General features: G+C 42.9%; 2 protein-coding genes and 1 pseudogene across 6 annotated transcripts in view; 1 reads left to right on the top strand and 2 right to left on the bottom strand.

Moving 5' to 3' along the window:
• The first annotated feature begins 6,260 nt into the window (after positions 1-6,260).
• LOC115106206 (C-reactive protein-like) lies at positions 6,261-7,683 on the top strand. The gene is made up of 3 exons (XM_029628772.2): positions 6,261-6,369; positions 6,538-6,608; positions 6,865-7,683. The coding sequence occupies exons 1-3, from the start codon at positions 6,362-6,364 to the stop codon at positions 7,479-7,481; spliced, it is 696 nt and encodes a 231-aa protein (XP_029484632.1). The 5' UTR covers positions 6,261-6,361; the 3' UTR covers positions 7,482-7,683.
• Positions 7,684-11,338: 3,655 nt separating this feature from the next.
• On the bottom strand, positions 11,339-14,418 carry LOC115106205 (serum amyloid P-component-like; annotated as a pseudogene).
• Positions 14,419-15,746: 1,328 nt separating this feature from the next.
• Positions 15,747-17,991, bottom strand: part of atp6v0a1b (ATPase H+ transporting V0 subunit a1b) — a 42,414-nt gene continuing 40,169 nt past the window's right edge. For all 5 annotated transcript variants that reach the window (XM_029629591.2, XM_029629590.2, XM_065008025.1 and 2 more), the window contains one exon: positions 15,747-17,249. In XM_029629591.2, coding sequence (XP_029485451.1) covers positions 17,156-17,249 — 94 coding nt within the window. In that variant the 3' untranslated portion in view covers positions 15,747-17,155. The remainder of the gene's footprint in view (positions 17,250-17,991) is intronic.

The raw sequence follows: 17,991 nt of genomic DNA, 5'->3' as shown, positions 1-17,991 counted from the left end.
GAAAGAGGGTAACAGGATACCAAACCCTTATTACTCCCTTAACCTCTTGAACCTCTGGGGGCAGTATTTCATTTTTGGATGAAAAACGTTCACGTTTTAAACAATATATTTTGTCACGAAAAGATGCTATGCATATAATTGACAGCTTTGGAAAGAAAACATTCTGATGTTTCCAAAACTGCAGATATTGTCTGTGAGTGCCACAGAACTAATGCTACAGGCGAAACCAAGATGAAATTTCATACAGGAAGTGAGCCAGATTTTGAATGCGCTGTGTTCCAATGTCTCCTTATATGGCTGTGAATGCGCAAGGAATGAGCCTACACTTTCTGTCGTTTCCCCAAGGTGTCTGCAGCATTGTGACGTATTTGTAGGCATATCATTGGAAAATTGACCATAAGAGACTACATTTACCAGGTGTCCGCTCGGTGTCCTCCGTCGAAACTATTTTCATGAATAGTTAACGTTGCGTTATGGTAATGAGCTTGAGGCTATAATTACGCTCCCGGATACGGGATTGCTCGTCGTAACAGGTTAATGGAATCTGTCCACACCTCCTGACCTCAACCCTCACCTCCTGATCTCAACCCCTTCTTCACTTAATCCACAGATATCCAACTGTCTTCCCTATATCAACACGTTGCTCTCCTCTCCTCCATAAAACACATTCCAAAGCCTTCTGGCTTTCTACAGAGAACACTTAACTTCTGACATAAAATCCTGTCTCTTTTGATTCTACTCTTCTTTCCAATCATTTATCTAATATCTCAATGTTCAAAATGGGAATTTATCTGCATTTTGCTTTGTCAACTTCACAAGCGGGGTCTGAGCGGTCTTGCCATCTACTTCTATTGAAGAATATGGGACATAACATTGTTTGCTCGACCTCATCGATGGAGAGTGGGGCACCTGTCGGTCGGCTATACAGGCATCACACTAAGAGTTGCCTGTATTGCGGGACTACTGGTCATTTCGTCGCCACCTGTCCACTAAAAGACCAGGCTCACCGATAGGAGTGAGTACTCTGGGGGGCCATACGGAGAACTTTCCTTACTCGCACCCCTTTTCATGCTATTTTGCTTTGGGGTAAAAAGTCCATCTCTCCACGTACTCATCGACTCTGGGGCAGATGAGAGCTTTATGGATGCTTCCCTGGTGTCCGAGCTGTGCATCCCCACTAAGCCCCTCTCAATTCCCATGAATGTTAGAGCACTGGACGGGCGCGCTATAGGCTGTGTCACCCACAATACCACCCCCATTAACCTACGTGGATCAGGAAACCACAGCGAGATGATCCAATTCCTGCTCATTAAAACCTCTACTGACTCCCCATCCCGCATGCGGGAGCGTAATCATCGCCTGACACTAATTAGCATAACGCAACGGACATAAATATCCCTAGAAAATATTCCTATTCATGAAAATCACAAATGAAATATATTGAGACACAGCTCAGCCTTTTGTTAATCACTCTGTCATGTCAGATTTTCAAAATATGCTTTACAGCCAAAGCTAGACAAGCATTTGTGTAAGTTTATCGATAGCCTAGCATAGCATTTTGTCCAGCTAGCAGCAGGTAACTTAGTCACGGAAATCAGAAAAGCAATCAAATTAAATAGTTTACCTTTGAGCTTCGGATGTTTTCACTCAAGAGACTCCCAGTTAGATAGCAAATGTTCCTTTTTTCCAAAAATATTATTTTTGTAGGCGAAATAGCTCCGTTTGTTCTTCACGTTTGGCTGAGAAATCGCCCGGAAATTGCAGTCACGAAAACGGCGAAAAATATTCCAAATTAGCTCCATAATATTGACAGAAACATGGCAAACGTTGTTTATAATCAATCCTCAAGGTGTTTTTCAAATATCTATTCGATAATATATCCATCTAGACAATTAGTTTTTCAGTAGGACCGATTGGAGTAATGGCTACCTCTGTATTTTACGCGAGAATCCTTTGGGGGCATCAGGTGACCACTTACGCAATGTAGCCGCCTACGGCTATTCTTCAACATAAATGCGTAAAACTATGTCACAATGCTGTAGACAAAATAGGGACTCATTGGAACGCAGCGCTTTCAAAATATGGGGCACTTCCGGATTGGATTTTCTCAGGCTTTCGCCTGCAGCATCAGTTCTGTTATACTCACAGACAATATCTTTGCAGTTTTGGAAACGTTAGTGTTTTCTATCCTAAGCTGTCAATTATATGCATATTCTAGCATCTTGTCCTGACAAAATATCCCATTTAAAACGGGAACTTTTTTTTTCTCCAAAAATGAAAATGCCCCCCCTTGAGTCGCAACAGGTCTTCTCGGGTTCCCATGGTATTGGGATTCTCTTGGCTCCAGCGACACAATCCCCTTATTGACTGGTCTGCTGGTGCCATCATGGGCTGGAACCCATTCTGCCATGCTCATTGCCTGAAGTCAGTGCAGCCTGCCCTGGGACGTCTTCCTGGGGGCTCGGAAGTCGCCCCGGACCTCTCCACTCTTTCCGCGGAGTACCCTTCGCTTCCGCCCAAAACCGACCATATGACTGCGGGACTGACCTTCTCCCAGGCACCACTCCGCCCCGGGGACAACTGTACTCCGGAGACCAAGGCTATGGAGGCCTACATTGAGGACTCCATAGCTGCAGGGTTCATCCATCCTTCTGCCTCCCCCGCCGGAACAGGGTTCTTCTTTGTGGAGAAGAAGGACAAAACCCTGCGGCCATGCATCGACTACCGGGGCCTCAACAACATCACTGTGAAGTACCACTACCTGCTACCACTCATCTCCTGGGCCTTTGAGCCACTCCAGGGGGCCACCGTGTTCTCCAAGCTGGACCTACGGAACGCCTACCACCGGATATGGGAAAGGGACGAGTGGAAGACTGCCTTCAACATGGCCAGCGGCCACTACGAGTATCTGGTCATGCCATTTGGCCTTACCAAAACCCCAGCTGTTTTCCAGGCTCTGGTTAATGATGTTCTCTGCCAAATGTTGAACCGGTTCATCTTCGTCTACCTCGACGACATCTGCGTCTTCTCCCGCTCCGCCCAAGAACACGTGCGCCACGTCTGACAGGTTCTCCAAGTTTGCGGGACACCACCTGGAGGGGCATATCCTGGGTGGACAGCCATACCCGGGGTTCCGGGCTCCAGTGGCGGTCCGCTTGTTGTCGATTCCTGGAGGTGGTCTTGAGAAGAGCCTACCGGGCTCTCTTCCAGGAACGACGACAGCGACGGACAAACATCTGGGCCGAAGGTATGCCGACCTCTTCCTCTTGCTCAGGGAAGAGCGAGGGCTGATAACCCAGGGAACACTCAAAGAACGAGAGACCCTTGGCAGAGCAAGGCAAGGAAGGGTGTTATCTATTGTGCTTGAGGCCATTTCACAGCCGCCGTTCAGACCGCTGGAAAGCATATAAATGAGATGTCTAATAAACGACCACTTTACATATAGCCAGTAAGACTAGCTGTCACCATTGGCTTCGGCTAATGGGGATCCTAATAAATCAAAGTCCGTCCATAATCTCTTGGGGAACTCCCTGCACAGGAAGGCCCATTTCCTGCCAGCGTCTATCCCACTGGATAGTGGAGGCTATTATACTGGCGTATAAAAGCAAAGTTTATCACCCTCGGAGGGCTTGAGAGCTCACTCCACTAGAGGTATGGTGGCGTCATGGGCAATGTTCAAGGACATCTCTGTTCATCTACCTTCATGAGGTTCTACCGACTGGTTGTCACTGCGCCCTCGTTGATGCATTCAGATCTAAATGTCAGGTTCACTGAGGGGTGATTCCGTCTAGCCTACCTAGCTTTGGAGAGTATACGAGTGCTATGGGAGTTGGCTATATCCTCATAGTGAGAGACCAAAACAAATATTTGAAAGAGAACTTATTAAGGTTACTTACGTAACCTCGGTGCTCTGATAATGAGTGAGGTCCCTCACCGCATTTCACTTCACATTGTGCGTAAGGAAGAAGAAATATACTTGATAATGAAGTTAGAAGACGGGACCGTGGCACCTGATAAGGAGTGAGTTCCCCACTATTCACATATCCCGTAGTGAGTGACCTCACTCATATTATCAGAGAACCGGGGTTACACAAGTACTGTAACCTTAGGTTATTATACTCAAATGTGGATAAATGCATGGCTTCTTTTGACCAATATCCTGGGCCCAGTTTTTTTAATTCTTAATCTGGATCAGATTGATTTTTTGCTGTCCAGAATCAGGTCTTTTTTTTAGCAAGTTCTTCAGAAAATAAGTGGATACGATCATTTTGATCCGGATCCTACAATATAAAGATCACAGATCTGAATTTTCAGTGTGTTTTTTAAACCTCCCACCTTAGTTACATTGACATTGTTTAGTTGTAGTGCCTTTCACCTGTCTAAATCCACCCTTCCATTAGAATCAAGATCATCCAGATTTTTTCAGCATCAAAACTATCCTAATCACTACTTTTTTGAATTTTGAAAAACGCAACTACAACATTTAATCTTGATTAAAGTTCAGATTGTGTTAGCAAATCCGAATCCGAATGTTCCTCATCTAATTCCAAGTATAAGATTTATCTGATTGCTAAAATCAATCAAAGAAATGTTTTTAAAAACTGGGCACGGGGCTGACCACCCACTACTGACCACCCAGTGAGCACAACTGGTTGTGTCTTCCACTGCTCACTGTGCACCAACCATTGGATTGGTGGAGGCATAGCCTAGTGGGAGTTTCCACCATATTTCTTATACCAGTCATTTCCTTTCAAATCAGGGAATTAGACAAGTTCACACTTTGGGAGGAAGGAGAGATAATTTTGTATATATAGTGTATGTGGACACCCCTTCAAATTAGTGGATTCTACTATTTCAGCCACATCTGTGGTGTATAAAATAGAGCACACAGCCATGCAATCTCCATAGACAAACACTGCCAGTAAAATGGCCTTACTGAAGAGCTCAGTGACTTTCAACATGGCACTGTCATTTCCAACTAGTCAGTTTGTCACATTTCTGCCCTGCTAGAGCTGCCCCGGTCAACTCTAAGTGCTGTTATTGTGTAGTGGAAATGTCTAGGAGCAACAACGGCTCAGCCACAAAGTGGTAGGCCACACAAGCTCAAAGAATGGGACCGCCAAATGCTGAAGTGCGTAGCGCGTGCAACACTCATTACCAAGTTCCAAATGGCTCAGGAAGCAAAGTCAGCACGATAACTGTTTGTCAGGAGCTTCATGAAATGGGTTTCCATGGCCGAGCAGAGGTACACAAGCTTAAGATCACCATGCGCAATGCCAAGCGTCGGCTGGAGTGGTGTAAAGATCGCTGCCATTGGACTCTGGAGCAGTGGAAATGCGTTCTCTGGAGTGAGGAATCATGCTTCAACATCTGGCAGTCTGACGGACGAATCAGGATTTAGCGGATGCCAGGAGAACGCTACCTGCCCGATTGCATAGTGCCAACTGTAAAGTTTAGTGTAGGAGGAATAATGGTCTGGGGCTGTTTTTCATGGTTCCAGTGGAGGGAAATCTTAACGCTACAGCATACAATTACATTATAGACAATTCTATGATTCCAACTTTGTGGCCACAGTTTGGGGAAGGCCCTTTCCTGTTTCAACATGACAATTCCCCCGTGCACGAAGCGAGGTCCATACAGAAATGGTTTATCGAGATTGGTGTGGAAGAACTTGACTGGCCTGCATAGAGCCCTGACCTCAACCCATTGAACACCTTTGAGATTAATTGGAACGCAGACTGCGAGCCAGGCCTAATCACCCAACATCACCTCAACCTCACTAATGCTTTTGTGGTGGAATGCTGCAGACTTGCTTCCAATGTTCCAACATCTACTGGAAAGACTTCCCAGAAGAGTGGAGGCTGTTACAGCAGCCAAGGGGGGACCAACTCCATAGTAATGCCCATGATTTTGGAATGATATGTTTGACGAGCAGGTGTCCACATACAATTACACTACATGACCAAAAGTAAGAGTAAAATAAGAGTAATTCGGACATAGCCCTGAAGAAGGCTACTGTCACCATTTTATGTGTCAGTGGGATTGACAAAGCTTCTAATAGGTTCTAGTTGTTTCTCTGTAGAGAGGGTACGGAGTTTGTGTCTCGGAATATACTGTGTGCAAAGATGAATGACCTGCAGCTTTGATTTGAATGACCCACTTACACTCACTGGTAAAACATGGCAACCAGAGGAGGAGAGTGTATTTATCTGACGCTCTTCACCATTGGTTCATAATAGATCCACCCCTTCCCCTTTAAAAGTCTATGACTTTTACAGTAGAAGAGAAAGACGCGGAAGAGAGCTAGAGTAAAACTGCTATCCTGGACATTTGCTTAATCAAGTCTTTTAAACAGGAAGACATGGAAAGGTAATTTTAATGACTTTACTAAAATATAATAGTTTTTCAATTGATTATGCAGATTGGAAACATTTAGCATTGTTTTTTTGTGTACAAAGCACTCAGAATGGTTCTTGAAGGCAGGTTTAACAGGCAGCAGATGTCATACTTTCAGTACCTTTTGTTCTCTTTTAACAGTGTACTAAAGTGGATGGAGAAGCTGCTGGTTCTGCTGTTTCTGATCTATGGTTGTTATGCTGAACATCAAGGTGAATGGTCTCTCAATTTTTCACTTGTAATTTTAACCATGTAGTAGATCTGGCCCTACATGGACTTAACTGTGCAAATATTTGCTCTCACTGAGTGTCCGCAACTTCTCTTCCGATCATGTTGCATTGCAAATATTGTTAAACTAATCTGTGGGGAAATAACTTAAAAAGCTTTTTCATCATACTGGGTCAAGTTGATTTCTGTTACATTTCTGTTGGTGAGCTTTTCTCCTTCTCTCATTTTTAACCCATACAGATCTCTCAGGGAAAAAGTTCATCATCCCAGTCGAGACAAGCAACTCGTTTGTAAAACTCTCTGGCAACGTCTCAAAGCCTGTTACTGCTATGACCATGTGTCAGAGGTTCTTCACTGAGGAACACCGAGACCAGTCCCTTTTTTCTCTAGCAACCCCCTCTGATCCCAAAGATATCAATCTGTGTATGCAATCAAAGGGTGGGTATAAACTGAATATCAGAGGAAATTCTGTTACTATCAGCGGTTTGCCAGAAAATAGAAATGCATGGATCTCTTTTTGTGGCACCTGGGACTCTAAAACTGGTCTCACCCAGATGTGGGCGAATGGGAGACGAAGTGCATCGAAGATTCTTAAGCCAAATGGCCCTATAAATGGAAAACCAAGTATAATTTTAGGTCAAAACCAAGGCAGTTATGGTGGAAGTTTTGTAGCATCACAATCCTTTGTGGGGGATGTTACTGATGTACACTTCTGGGACAGTGTCATCTCTCCTTGCCAAATCAAATTGTATATGCAAGGGAAAAACTTTACTCCAGGAAATATTCTCAACTGGAAAGCATTGGAGTTCACTACTGGGGGAGGGGTGTTCAAGGAGATAAGTGACTATAACTGTTAGTGAACCAAGAGCAATACATTTGTACCAGGTATTGCTAATGTGTTAAAATGTATTATGATTACTGTCATCATCATGTGTATGTTCATAGCAGCTTTCACTTTAAAAGCTCTGTTACGAATCAATATCCCATATGTTTTATGTTCCTGAGTATTCAATTAATAGAAAAGAATAGTGCAATAAAGTTTCAATAATTTCTGATAAATGTTTGTCTGTCTTTCATTTAGCGTTTGTATACAGATGACTTTTGAAATAGTGTAAAGTGTTATTTTCAGAGGAGAATGAAACCGAAAAAGAAAGATGTCTTTATTGAAAATTTTCCAGTGTGTCTGTGTGCACAAGGTCGTTGTGTAAACAGAAGATGAATGACTTTGCTGGCCAATTGCAACTACTAGGCAGAACCACATGCAGCTCTGTATTAACACTGGAGTTCATGCACCACCGTGTTGAAACAACTTTCCTGCAACTAAAAACCCACAAGAATAAACCAGCAGATCAGTTGATCTCATGTTACCGTGTCAAGCTTTGATTCCAAACAGCTGCGTCTAGGTTCTCTACTCCCGCTCCTTATAGGCCTATAACTCCTAGTCTGGTAATTGATCTAAAAAAAATACTTATTGTAAGAATATAGGATTATATTTCATACAAACATGTCATCTTAAATATCAAGATAATTATAATATAATTTGTGTCATTTATTTTAAATAACTTGATGAGACAATTTGTTCGAAAGCCACCGTCCGCCATATTGGTAACCTACTCCTCATGTCCCCTATACAGGGGCGCAACTTTGGTTTTAGAAGTGTTTACATTTTTTAATCCAGTCGGATAAACACTCCAAACAGCCTACCCGACCGCTCGGTGGCGTCTGCATGGTCATAAAGCACACCGTTTCCTGGTTTTGTATCACATTCCATTGATTAAACTGAGCAGGACAATTTCAGAATGTGGGTGGAGCCCCACCATCCCCAGTGAAAGTTGCACCCCTGCAACTGTACACTGAGTGTACAAAACATTAGGAACACCTGCTCTTTCCATGACATGGATAGACTGACCAGGTGAAAGCTATGGTCCCTTATTGATGCTATCTGTTAAATCCATTTCAATCAGTGTAGCTGAAGGGGAGGAGACAGGTTAAAGAAGGATATTATAGCCTTGAGACAATTTAGACATGGATTGTGTATGTGTGCCATGTCATGGTAGTAGGTGCCCGGCACACAGGTTTGAGTGTGTGAGTTCTTCATGCTCAACTGTTTCCCATGTGTATCAAGAAAGGTCCACCACCCAAAGGACATCCAGCCAGCTTGACAAAACTGTAGGAAGCATTGAAGTCAACATGGGCCAGCATCCCTGTCGAACGCTTTAGTCAGCTTGCAGATCCATAACCCCCCGAAATGAGGCCGTTCTGAGTGCTAAAGGGGGCGCAACTCAATATTAGGAAGGTGTTCCTAATGTTTTGTACACTCAGTGTATATCTGTGCAATAAGTAGTGTAACATAAAACCTGAAATGATGGCCAATGTTTCGCCTGTTGTGACCGAACATGTTTTCAAGTGTCCTTGACAAAAGTCAAACTACTGCATGGGTCTGCTCATCTTTTGCGCACATGCATGTGCTTTGCGCAAATACGTTTTCCTCAAATATTACAAAGTTATTACATAGCCTACATGTTATTCCTTTATTACTGTACATAGTCAATTGTCAAAAATGCAGAATGATATTTGACAAAGGACTAATAAGAGTACTTTTAAATAAGAGTACTTTTTAATAAGAGTACTTGAAAAAGGACTGGCCAGGTGGTAACCTTCACTGTGAAGTGTGCTAGGCATCCCAACATTTGCACTGCTTGCTTGCACTAATTGACTTTCCAGTATTTTTACTTTGAAATGTACAAATATTACAAAAATGTACAAGGAATATGTGTTATTATAATGACCCTCTTTGTCACTATGTGTTACGTTCATTGACACGCATATGACAACCAGTGCCGGTCAGTGCCATTCAAGATGAGGGAGGACAATTTTTTTTTAAATGAGCATAGCCTTATTTCTATTACAGCGAATTGGATGACTGTCATTCATATTCCATTCACCCAGTTCAATGTAACAGCAATAGATTTAGGGTACTACATGATACACAAATTTTCCCTTTACCCATCATGAGGTTCAATGGAAGCATATGAATGAAAGTTTACAATGTCGGTACACACAGGTCAGAGACAAATTTGAGGACACAGACAGTGACACATGCACACATTCAATACCGCCTTGCACACTCTTGCCTGCATCTAGCTGATATAGGACGTAATCATTAGTCCAACAGTTACAGACGAGAGTTTCTATTGGACAAATTCATGTTTATCCCTGTTTTGTTCAGTTTGCTTCCGTTTAAGAAATGTTTTTCAACAGAATAGGCGGAATGAATACACCCCTCAATGCACAACACATCAGCTGTATGTGACCAGGCTAAAAAAACTTTCCAAGCCACAGCCTACATCGTTGTCACCATATTAGCTAAAGTAACGTCCTAGTCAACATAGCTAATATAACTAATGCGCTAGTAAACCCGCTACAATCATGCATTAACATTAGTGTACAGTCTGTAAGCAGTTACATCGGCGGGCCAGGTGGCAATAAATTAGTAAAAACAAAAGCTTACCTTGACTTGGAAGAGTTTCAGGGTTGTGATGGATAGTCATAGCCAGCTAGCTAACATAGCATCCCTCTGCTTGAGCAGGGTGTTTCAGTAGGCCAAACTAGCTAGCTGCATTACTAGCTAAGTAATTGAAACTGAAAGTGAAAAAAAAAATGACAATCTCTATATATATTTCTCTCTTGCTTCTCCTTCATTTTGGAGTAAATTAATTAGTTCAAAATTGTTAAATTATTATTTTTTTCTCTCTGAGTCAACTACTCACTACATTTTATGCCCTGCAGTGCTAGCAAGCTGCTTTCATTACTATATTCATTTTCTGATCCTTTGATTGGGTGGACAACATGTCAGTTCATGCTGCAAGAGCACTGATAGGTTGGAGGACGTCCTCGGAAGTTATCATAATTACTGTGTAAGTCTATGGAAGTGAGTGAGAACCATGAGCCTCCTAGGTTTTGCATTGAAGTCAATGTACCCAGAGGAGGATGGAAGCTAGCTGTCCTTCAGCTACCCTACAGAGTGTTGTTGAGGCTACTGTAGACCTTTGCAAATTGTGTGTTTTAATCGATTATTTGGTGGCATGATTATATTTAGTATAGTTTTATCTAAAAAGGATAACTTTGAAATGTTTTAAATTATACTTTTATGATTTCAGTGAGGAGGTTTGTCCTCCCCGTCCTCCTCTGAGGAGCCTCCACTGATGACAACATGGCACAATCCACTCGACTGCCTTCATCATACAAACCCAAGTCACATAACCTTGTCCAAATACTACTTGGGTGGTGGGATGGCTCACCACTGCCATCTGCTGTATGGTAACTAAACTTCTCCATGGCACTCCATAATGCTTTGGAATATATATATATATCCTTGACTCTTGAGTTTGCTCGTTCTGATATTTATTAATTTCTTTATTTTTACTTTTTGGATTATGTGTGTATTGTTTTGTGTTACAAGGTATTACTGCACTGTTGGAGCTAGAAACACAAGCGTTTCGCCGCACCTGCGATAACATCTGCATATCTGTGCATGCGACCAATAAACTTTGATTTGATTTGCATCAGGGGAATATTACATTTCCTACTTAGAAGAGTGTATTCAGTAAATACTCAGGAACCAAGAAAATCGTATTATAGCATATAATAATGTTGAAACAGCTGAAACAGTTATCACACGCATTGAAAGACAGATAAAAAATCATGCTAGTGTTCAGGCAACATTATTAAAGTCACTCTTCTCCTTGAACACGTTCTCCTCAGTTATGTACTCTAATGCTTTCCAGTTTAGAATATTTCCAGGAGTGAAGGAATTCCCCTTCACATAAAAATCGGATTTGTCAAGGAGGGAGGGAGGACACTATCCCATAAGTGGACATTGGCCAGGTCCCCCACAAAGGACTGTAATCTATGAAAGCACCACCCCATATGTGTATTGCTCTTAACCTAAAATAATACTTGGCTTTCCAGTTATAGAAATGTCTGAAGTGACAAACTTCCATGTACTTCACTTCCCATTTATCCAGAGTTGGGTCAGACCAGTGTAAGAGTCCCAGGTCCAGCAGATGGAGTTCCATTCATTCTTATTATCTGGCAACCTCAAGAAATCCAGTCCAGCTTCTTTGATGTGCACTCAGTATGCTCCCCCCACATATGGTTTGAACAACAGCAAATCCTTATCATGACGGGCCTGCCAGTGAGACAATGGACTGGCCTCTGCCAACCTCAGAGAAGAACCGCAAGCACACGGTCATAGCGGAAATGGGCGTCTGGATTTTAGCTGAGAGTTTCACATGGAAAGTGTCGCTCTCCAACAGGAACGAGAACACTGTCCCTGAGAAATTGTAAAGGGTGTGGAATTGATTACAACATGATATCATGTGTCAACATAGCCTGAATTAGAGATCATCAACTAGATTCAGCCTCGGGACGATTTTCTATTGAGTGTATTGTCAGAGAGCCGAAACTTAATTACAAATCATTTGTAGACTGAAAATTGACTGCAGGAAGCCCAAACATACAGTGCATTTGGAAAGTATTCAGACTCCTTGAATTTTTCCACATTTTGTTATGTTACAGCTTTATTCTAAAATTGATTAAAATGTTTTATCCCCCCTCATCAATCTACACACAATACCTCATAATGACAAACCAAAAACAGGATTTAAGAAGTGTTAGCAAATGTATTCAGAACCTTTACTCAGTACTTGGTTGAAGCACCTTTGGCAGCGATTAGAGCCTCGAGTCTTCTTGGGTATGACACTACAATCTTGGCATACCTGTATTTTGGGGAGTTTCTCCCATTCTTCTCTGAGATCCTCTCAAGCTCTGTCAGGTTGGATGGGGAGCGTCACTGCACAGCTATTTTCCGGTTTCTCCAGATGTTCAATCTGGTTCAAGTCACTCAAGGTTAGAAGGTGAGTGCTCTGGAGCAGGTTTTCATCAAGGATCTCTCATTATTCTGCACTGTTCATCTTTCCCTTGATTCTGACGAGTCTCCCAGTCCCTGGCACTGAAAAACATCCCCACGGTATGATGCTGCCACCACCATGCTTCACCAAAGGGATGGTACCAGGTTTCCTCCAGAACTGATGCTTGGCATTCAGGCCAAAGAGTTCAATCTTTACATTTACATTTACATTTAAGTCATTTAGCAGACGCTCTTATCCAGAGCGACTTACAAATCTTGATTTCATCAGACCAGAGAATCTTGTTTCTCATGGTTTGCGAATCTTTCGGTGGCTTTTAGCAAACTCCAAGCGGGCTGTCATGTGACTTTTACTAAGGAATGACTTCTGTCTGGCCACTCTACCATAAATGCCTGATTGGTGGAGTGCTGCAGAGATGGTTGTCCTTCTGAAAGGTTCTTCCATCTCCACAGAGGAACTTTAGAACTCCTTCAGAGTGACCACCTCCCTGACCAAGGCCATTCTCCCCTGATTGCTCAGTTTGCGGCCACTGTGTTCTTGGGGACCTTCAATGCTGTAGAAATGTGTTGGTGTCCTTCCCCAGATCTGTGCCTCGACACAATCCGGTCTCAAAGCTCTATGGACAATTCCTTCAAACGCATGGCTTTTGCTGACATGCACTGTCAACTGCGGGACCTTATATAGACATGTGTGTGCCTTTCCAAAATCATGTCCAAACAATTGAATTGACCAAAAGGTGGACTCCAATCAAGTAGAAACATCTCAAGGATGGTCAATGGAAACAGGATATACCTGAGCTCAATTGTGAGTCTCATAGCAAAGGGTTTGAATAGTTATGTAAATAAGGTCCTTCTGTTTAAAATGTTTAATAAATTAGTAAACATTTGGCTGTAACATAAGAAAATATGGAAAAGGTAAAGGGGTCTTTACACATTTAGGCTAGATACATTACTACCGTATAAATATTACAATTCCTAAGGCTATTGACAGGACAAAATACCTGTTATCGCAGTTATAAAATAAAGAATGATAAAAAATAGTGCTTTAGCGGAGACCAGACGTTTCTCCTCTTTCATTTAAAATGGATAATTAAGACGTTCTCTTGGACATGCTTATGCCTATCTGATTTTCTTTCAAATACAAATAGTGCTTCCATGTTCCAGAGAGCTCGGGACTTGTACCAATCTTCACAGGAATTTGTATGCTTTGAAAGGGAAATGAAGTCTGCCAAGTTTATGGAGGGAGGGAGTGGGCTTGGGGTATCCCCAGTCCAAAAGTGCAGTCATATCTATCTATGGTGGTTGTTGGTCAGCTACTCTCATATCTCCCACTCATCGCCTGAAGGGTTGAGCTCCCTCGTGTTACCTCTGGCAGCGTTTCTTTGCTAAATAACTTTCTCGGGTGTTCGCCTGTTTTATTACTCACGATTCTTTATGACTTAGTTAAATAAAGTTTAATATATATATATATATATTTTAATCTCCTTCATGCTTCTCTGGCCATCACGTCAGAAAACTCAAAGAGCTGATGGCCACGAGCGTGCTTGCTATCCATTTGGCGGAAACCAGCTAATAGTGTGCAACTGCAACCCACAATTTGGGCGTTCCCGCGCGGGTGGTGTTTTTGTTCCTGCATGAACACCCCTCCCTCAAGCACCCCATTGGTCCTGCATGAATGCCCCCCCTTGAGCACAACATCTTCATGCTTGTATGACACGTTTGAATGTGGGTCAAAAGGGGAATAAAAGTATTATGTGTTTTTCGCCCCCAACCTCATTTCTACCAGAGTCCTCCTTCCTAGCTAGCGGAAGGCGGGGTTGATACTAGTAGACAGTGTGTCCTTCGCTCTTACCTGCCCTCACCATCGTTAACAGAACTGCGGTAAAAGAGTGACCGACAGGCGGGCGTGAAAGACATTGTCTACCGGTCGTCCCTGCCCCGTGTACTAGCTATAGCTAGCTATTGTTGTCGCCCTCTGCCGATTCTTCTTCTTCTGTGGGGTTTATCGGCAGTTGGGATCCAATATTATTTGCATTACTGCCACCTACTGTACTGGATCGCTCCAGCCTCCCTCCTGTGCCGGAGTCATAGCTTAAAAATGGACCAATGAAAGTATAAAAAGGGGTTCCTGCAGATGCAGGAATGCCCACATGCAGGAACGCCCAATATTGCGGGCGGGGAAATGCGGGAGTGCACCCTGGCACATTTTCTTTTGCAGTGGATTGTTGCCACGTGCCTCTTGCTAGCCTGGGCAGCCGCTAGTGGGCGCTATGGATCTCCACTATCGTCTGTGCTCAGCTGGTAATACACTCATGTCCCCCGGCAACCAGGTTGTACATAGAACATCCTCCAAGGCCTCTAGACTAATTAGCCTATGAAAAGAGGGACAATTAGGCCAACGTCATTCCAAAAACAGTCCACTTCAGTTGTGATTTAGTTCCTTTTTGTCAAGACCCGTGGTCCGGTCCGTATTGACCCCGTTCTGTGTCCGGATGCGGAATGCGGACCGCCTATTGAGTATAGCTGTTGTATGCCTGGATTTGATCAGGAAGAGGCATGAGAGGTTAGCCTGGAGTTCCCATTATAACGATGCATTGTCCTAACAGGTTGTTTGTTTCCACAGGCTTCTGAGGCCATATGGAAGGGGGGGATTGGGAAGTGGGTGGGATGGCTTGGCAGAGGAGCTCCCATTTTGTGTATTCAGGGCCATGTTGATGTTGTTCCTCTTGTTTCAAACAAAGGAGGCTTGTAAATCTCTGAGGGCTTTACCTTCATACATGGAAATCAATTACTGAAGTATTCAACAATAGACCAGGGAATCAAAAAACCAGGAACGCTAAGAAGTGACTTCAGAAATCCAGGGATGATGAGGGTGGATGGAAGTATGTGCTTGACCATGGGAATTTGAGGTATCGATGACTGTTAAATGGATAGTTCACCCAAATTACACAAATACATATCAGTTTCCTTACCCTGTAAGCAGTCTATGCTAAAAAGTTAGCATTTGGAGACAGTAGACAGGTACACAAAACCAAAGCATGGATTCCTGTCTTACCTTCCATAGACTGCTTACAGGGTAAGGAAACCAATATGTAATATTGTCATTTGTGTGAAGTACCTTTTAAAGCTGATGGGTATACCTCTGAAAAACTATAGTTACTGTCAACAATGAATAACAATCACAATATGAAAGTGAGGACACTAGGGCCATTCCCCCAAACACTTTGTTTTAATAGTTACCTTCACAAACACATCTGACTGATATCATGTACAAACATCAACTGACAGAGCACATGTTACACTGCAGAGTAAATTTGACCGTTAACAACAGGACTTTGTTTTAAATAGGCCAATCCTTCTGCAGGGCATGCACACGCGTACATGTACACACCGACTATGAACACAACACAACAATTCAGATGACCACATTGACAACCAGTTAAAATATGTATTCGCAGAACGAAAATAATACAAAATAAATATTTGTCGATGACTACATACCATAGGATTGTACTAGAGGACTTAATGTGTGTATTTTGATAGATATGTTTCATTACTTGACAGCACACATCACACACAACCACCGATATGAACCAAAGAGAGTGTTGTTTTCATCACATGAAAACAACATGAGAGTAGAATAGGCTACAAATCTAGCATTTAAAATAATATATGTGTAAGTACTACAGTATCATAAACAACAATACAGTTGCTGCGAGTTAGGGGCAAGTAAATGAGTACAGTACAGTAACCAATGGAAAGGCATTTTATGTTTTGATTTAAATATCGCTCTGCCTGCTCCTCAACGGAGCGGGTTCAGAAAATACAGTCAAATCAAACTGCTCCTGAACATGTCCCCATAATCTCCCCATCTCAATTTGGTCATATCCTTAGCAGGAAGCATCTGTTATGATTTCCTCTTGACACGGTCACGCTAATAGCTAGATCATGCTGCACAAAACAATATATACAGGGAGAGCCACAACACTCAGGGGACATTCTCTTTGAATAGATATACCAGAACATTTTACACCAGTCACATTGAGGGAATGAATGCCATAGGATGCCATAGGATGCCAGAGAATAAAACTTGACAGTGTTGCTACTTTGTCACCGATCCATCGTTTGTTCTCTTCACCACTTTCACAAAATTGTATGATGTAAGTACCAGCAGTGCTACGGGATAGCATCATTCCATACACATGTTGTCAACAGCTGTCATTACATAGCCATGCGTTTTGGAATAAACACTCCATGACCATCTTTCATATGAATGAAGAGCGACTGATAAGCTCATGGGTGAAACGCGACACACACAATATGTAGCAACTTCTTATGGCATCACGGAAGGAAGGAGGGAGTTTCGTGAAAATGGGAAAAACAACAACACCACTTCACAACATTGCGAGGCTGGAGTGGGGCAAAGAGGAGCGTAAGACACACAACTCACGAAACCGACACGTCACAACATGGCTCCTAGAGGGGGTAAGAGAGCTGCAGTTTGGGGGTCCATGCAGAAACGTTTATAGAGGGAAAAGTCTGGGGGTGGGGGGTGGGAGGGGGTGTTCGTCTGGGATTTGTCAGGGATGTGGCCGAGCTGGTTTACTCGTCAAATCGCCCCTCCAGGATGCTCTCGAAGGAGAAGGGGACGAACTTGAAGCCCTGCCCCGTGTAGAACTTATTCTGGAACTCCACCCTAAAAAAGGAGACAAAAAGGACCGCAAAAGATCAGTGGTTTATTGAACAGGTCAATGGAGTTTTGGGACCAGGCCTCGAGCCAGCCGCCACAACACAAAACAAAGAAATGGTTGCCTCTCGAATGTCAAGACCAATTTCAAATTATCATAGTCAATTATGATACTTCGTCCAACATTTCCTGGACATGAGTCAAAAAGCCTCAAATAAACTTGGACGGTCTTTGGACGGCACCATTATACCACATTTCGGGCTTTAACGAGCAGCATGTTCCTTCCTCAGTTACGAGGCCAGATGCTTGGCAGTAACACCAACTCCTCTCTGAATGAGAACAAACCTTAAAGAAGAAACATTTTAAATTGTGGAACAACTGCTGTCCCTACTTCGCTTTCAAGCTGGATTGTCCTACCGACAGTTGCTGAATATCTATTCAACTGGCTGAAAGCAACATACACAGCATCATCCACTTGCTGACAACTGGTGAGAAGCCAAGTGAAGTCAACTTCTTTTTTTGTGCTTACCCAACATTATTTACATTAAGTAAAGGATAAAATGGCTTTTTAAAAAGTGGAACACTTCCATTTGCATTTGATTTAAATAACCTGATGTTATACTGCTAAGCTACATGTAGCTAGCCACTTGTCGATCATCCCTTTCCCCAGAGAGGGGGGGGGGTGCCAGTATCTTGCCAGTGACTGAGGCTGCACTTCATTCCCTCTCTCCTCTGTCCTCGTTCACTCCTC

This window comes from Oncorhynchus nerka, linkage group LG23, assembly GCF_034236695.1.
Source record: "Oncorhynchus nerka isolate Pitt River linkage group LG23, Oner_Uvic_2.0, whole genome shotgun sequence".
In the NCBI taxonomy this organism is placed as follows: domain Eukaryota; kingdom Metazoa; phylum Chordata; class Actinopteri; order Salmoniformes; family Salmonidae; genus Oncorhynchus; species Oncorhynchus nerka.
The sequence above is the reverse complement of the archived record's forward strand: the minus strand, read 5'-3'. Positions and strand labels throughout refer to the sequence as shown.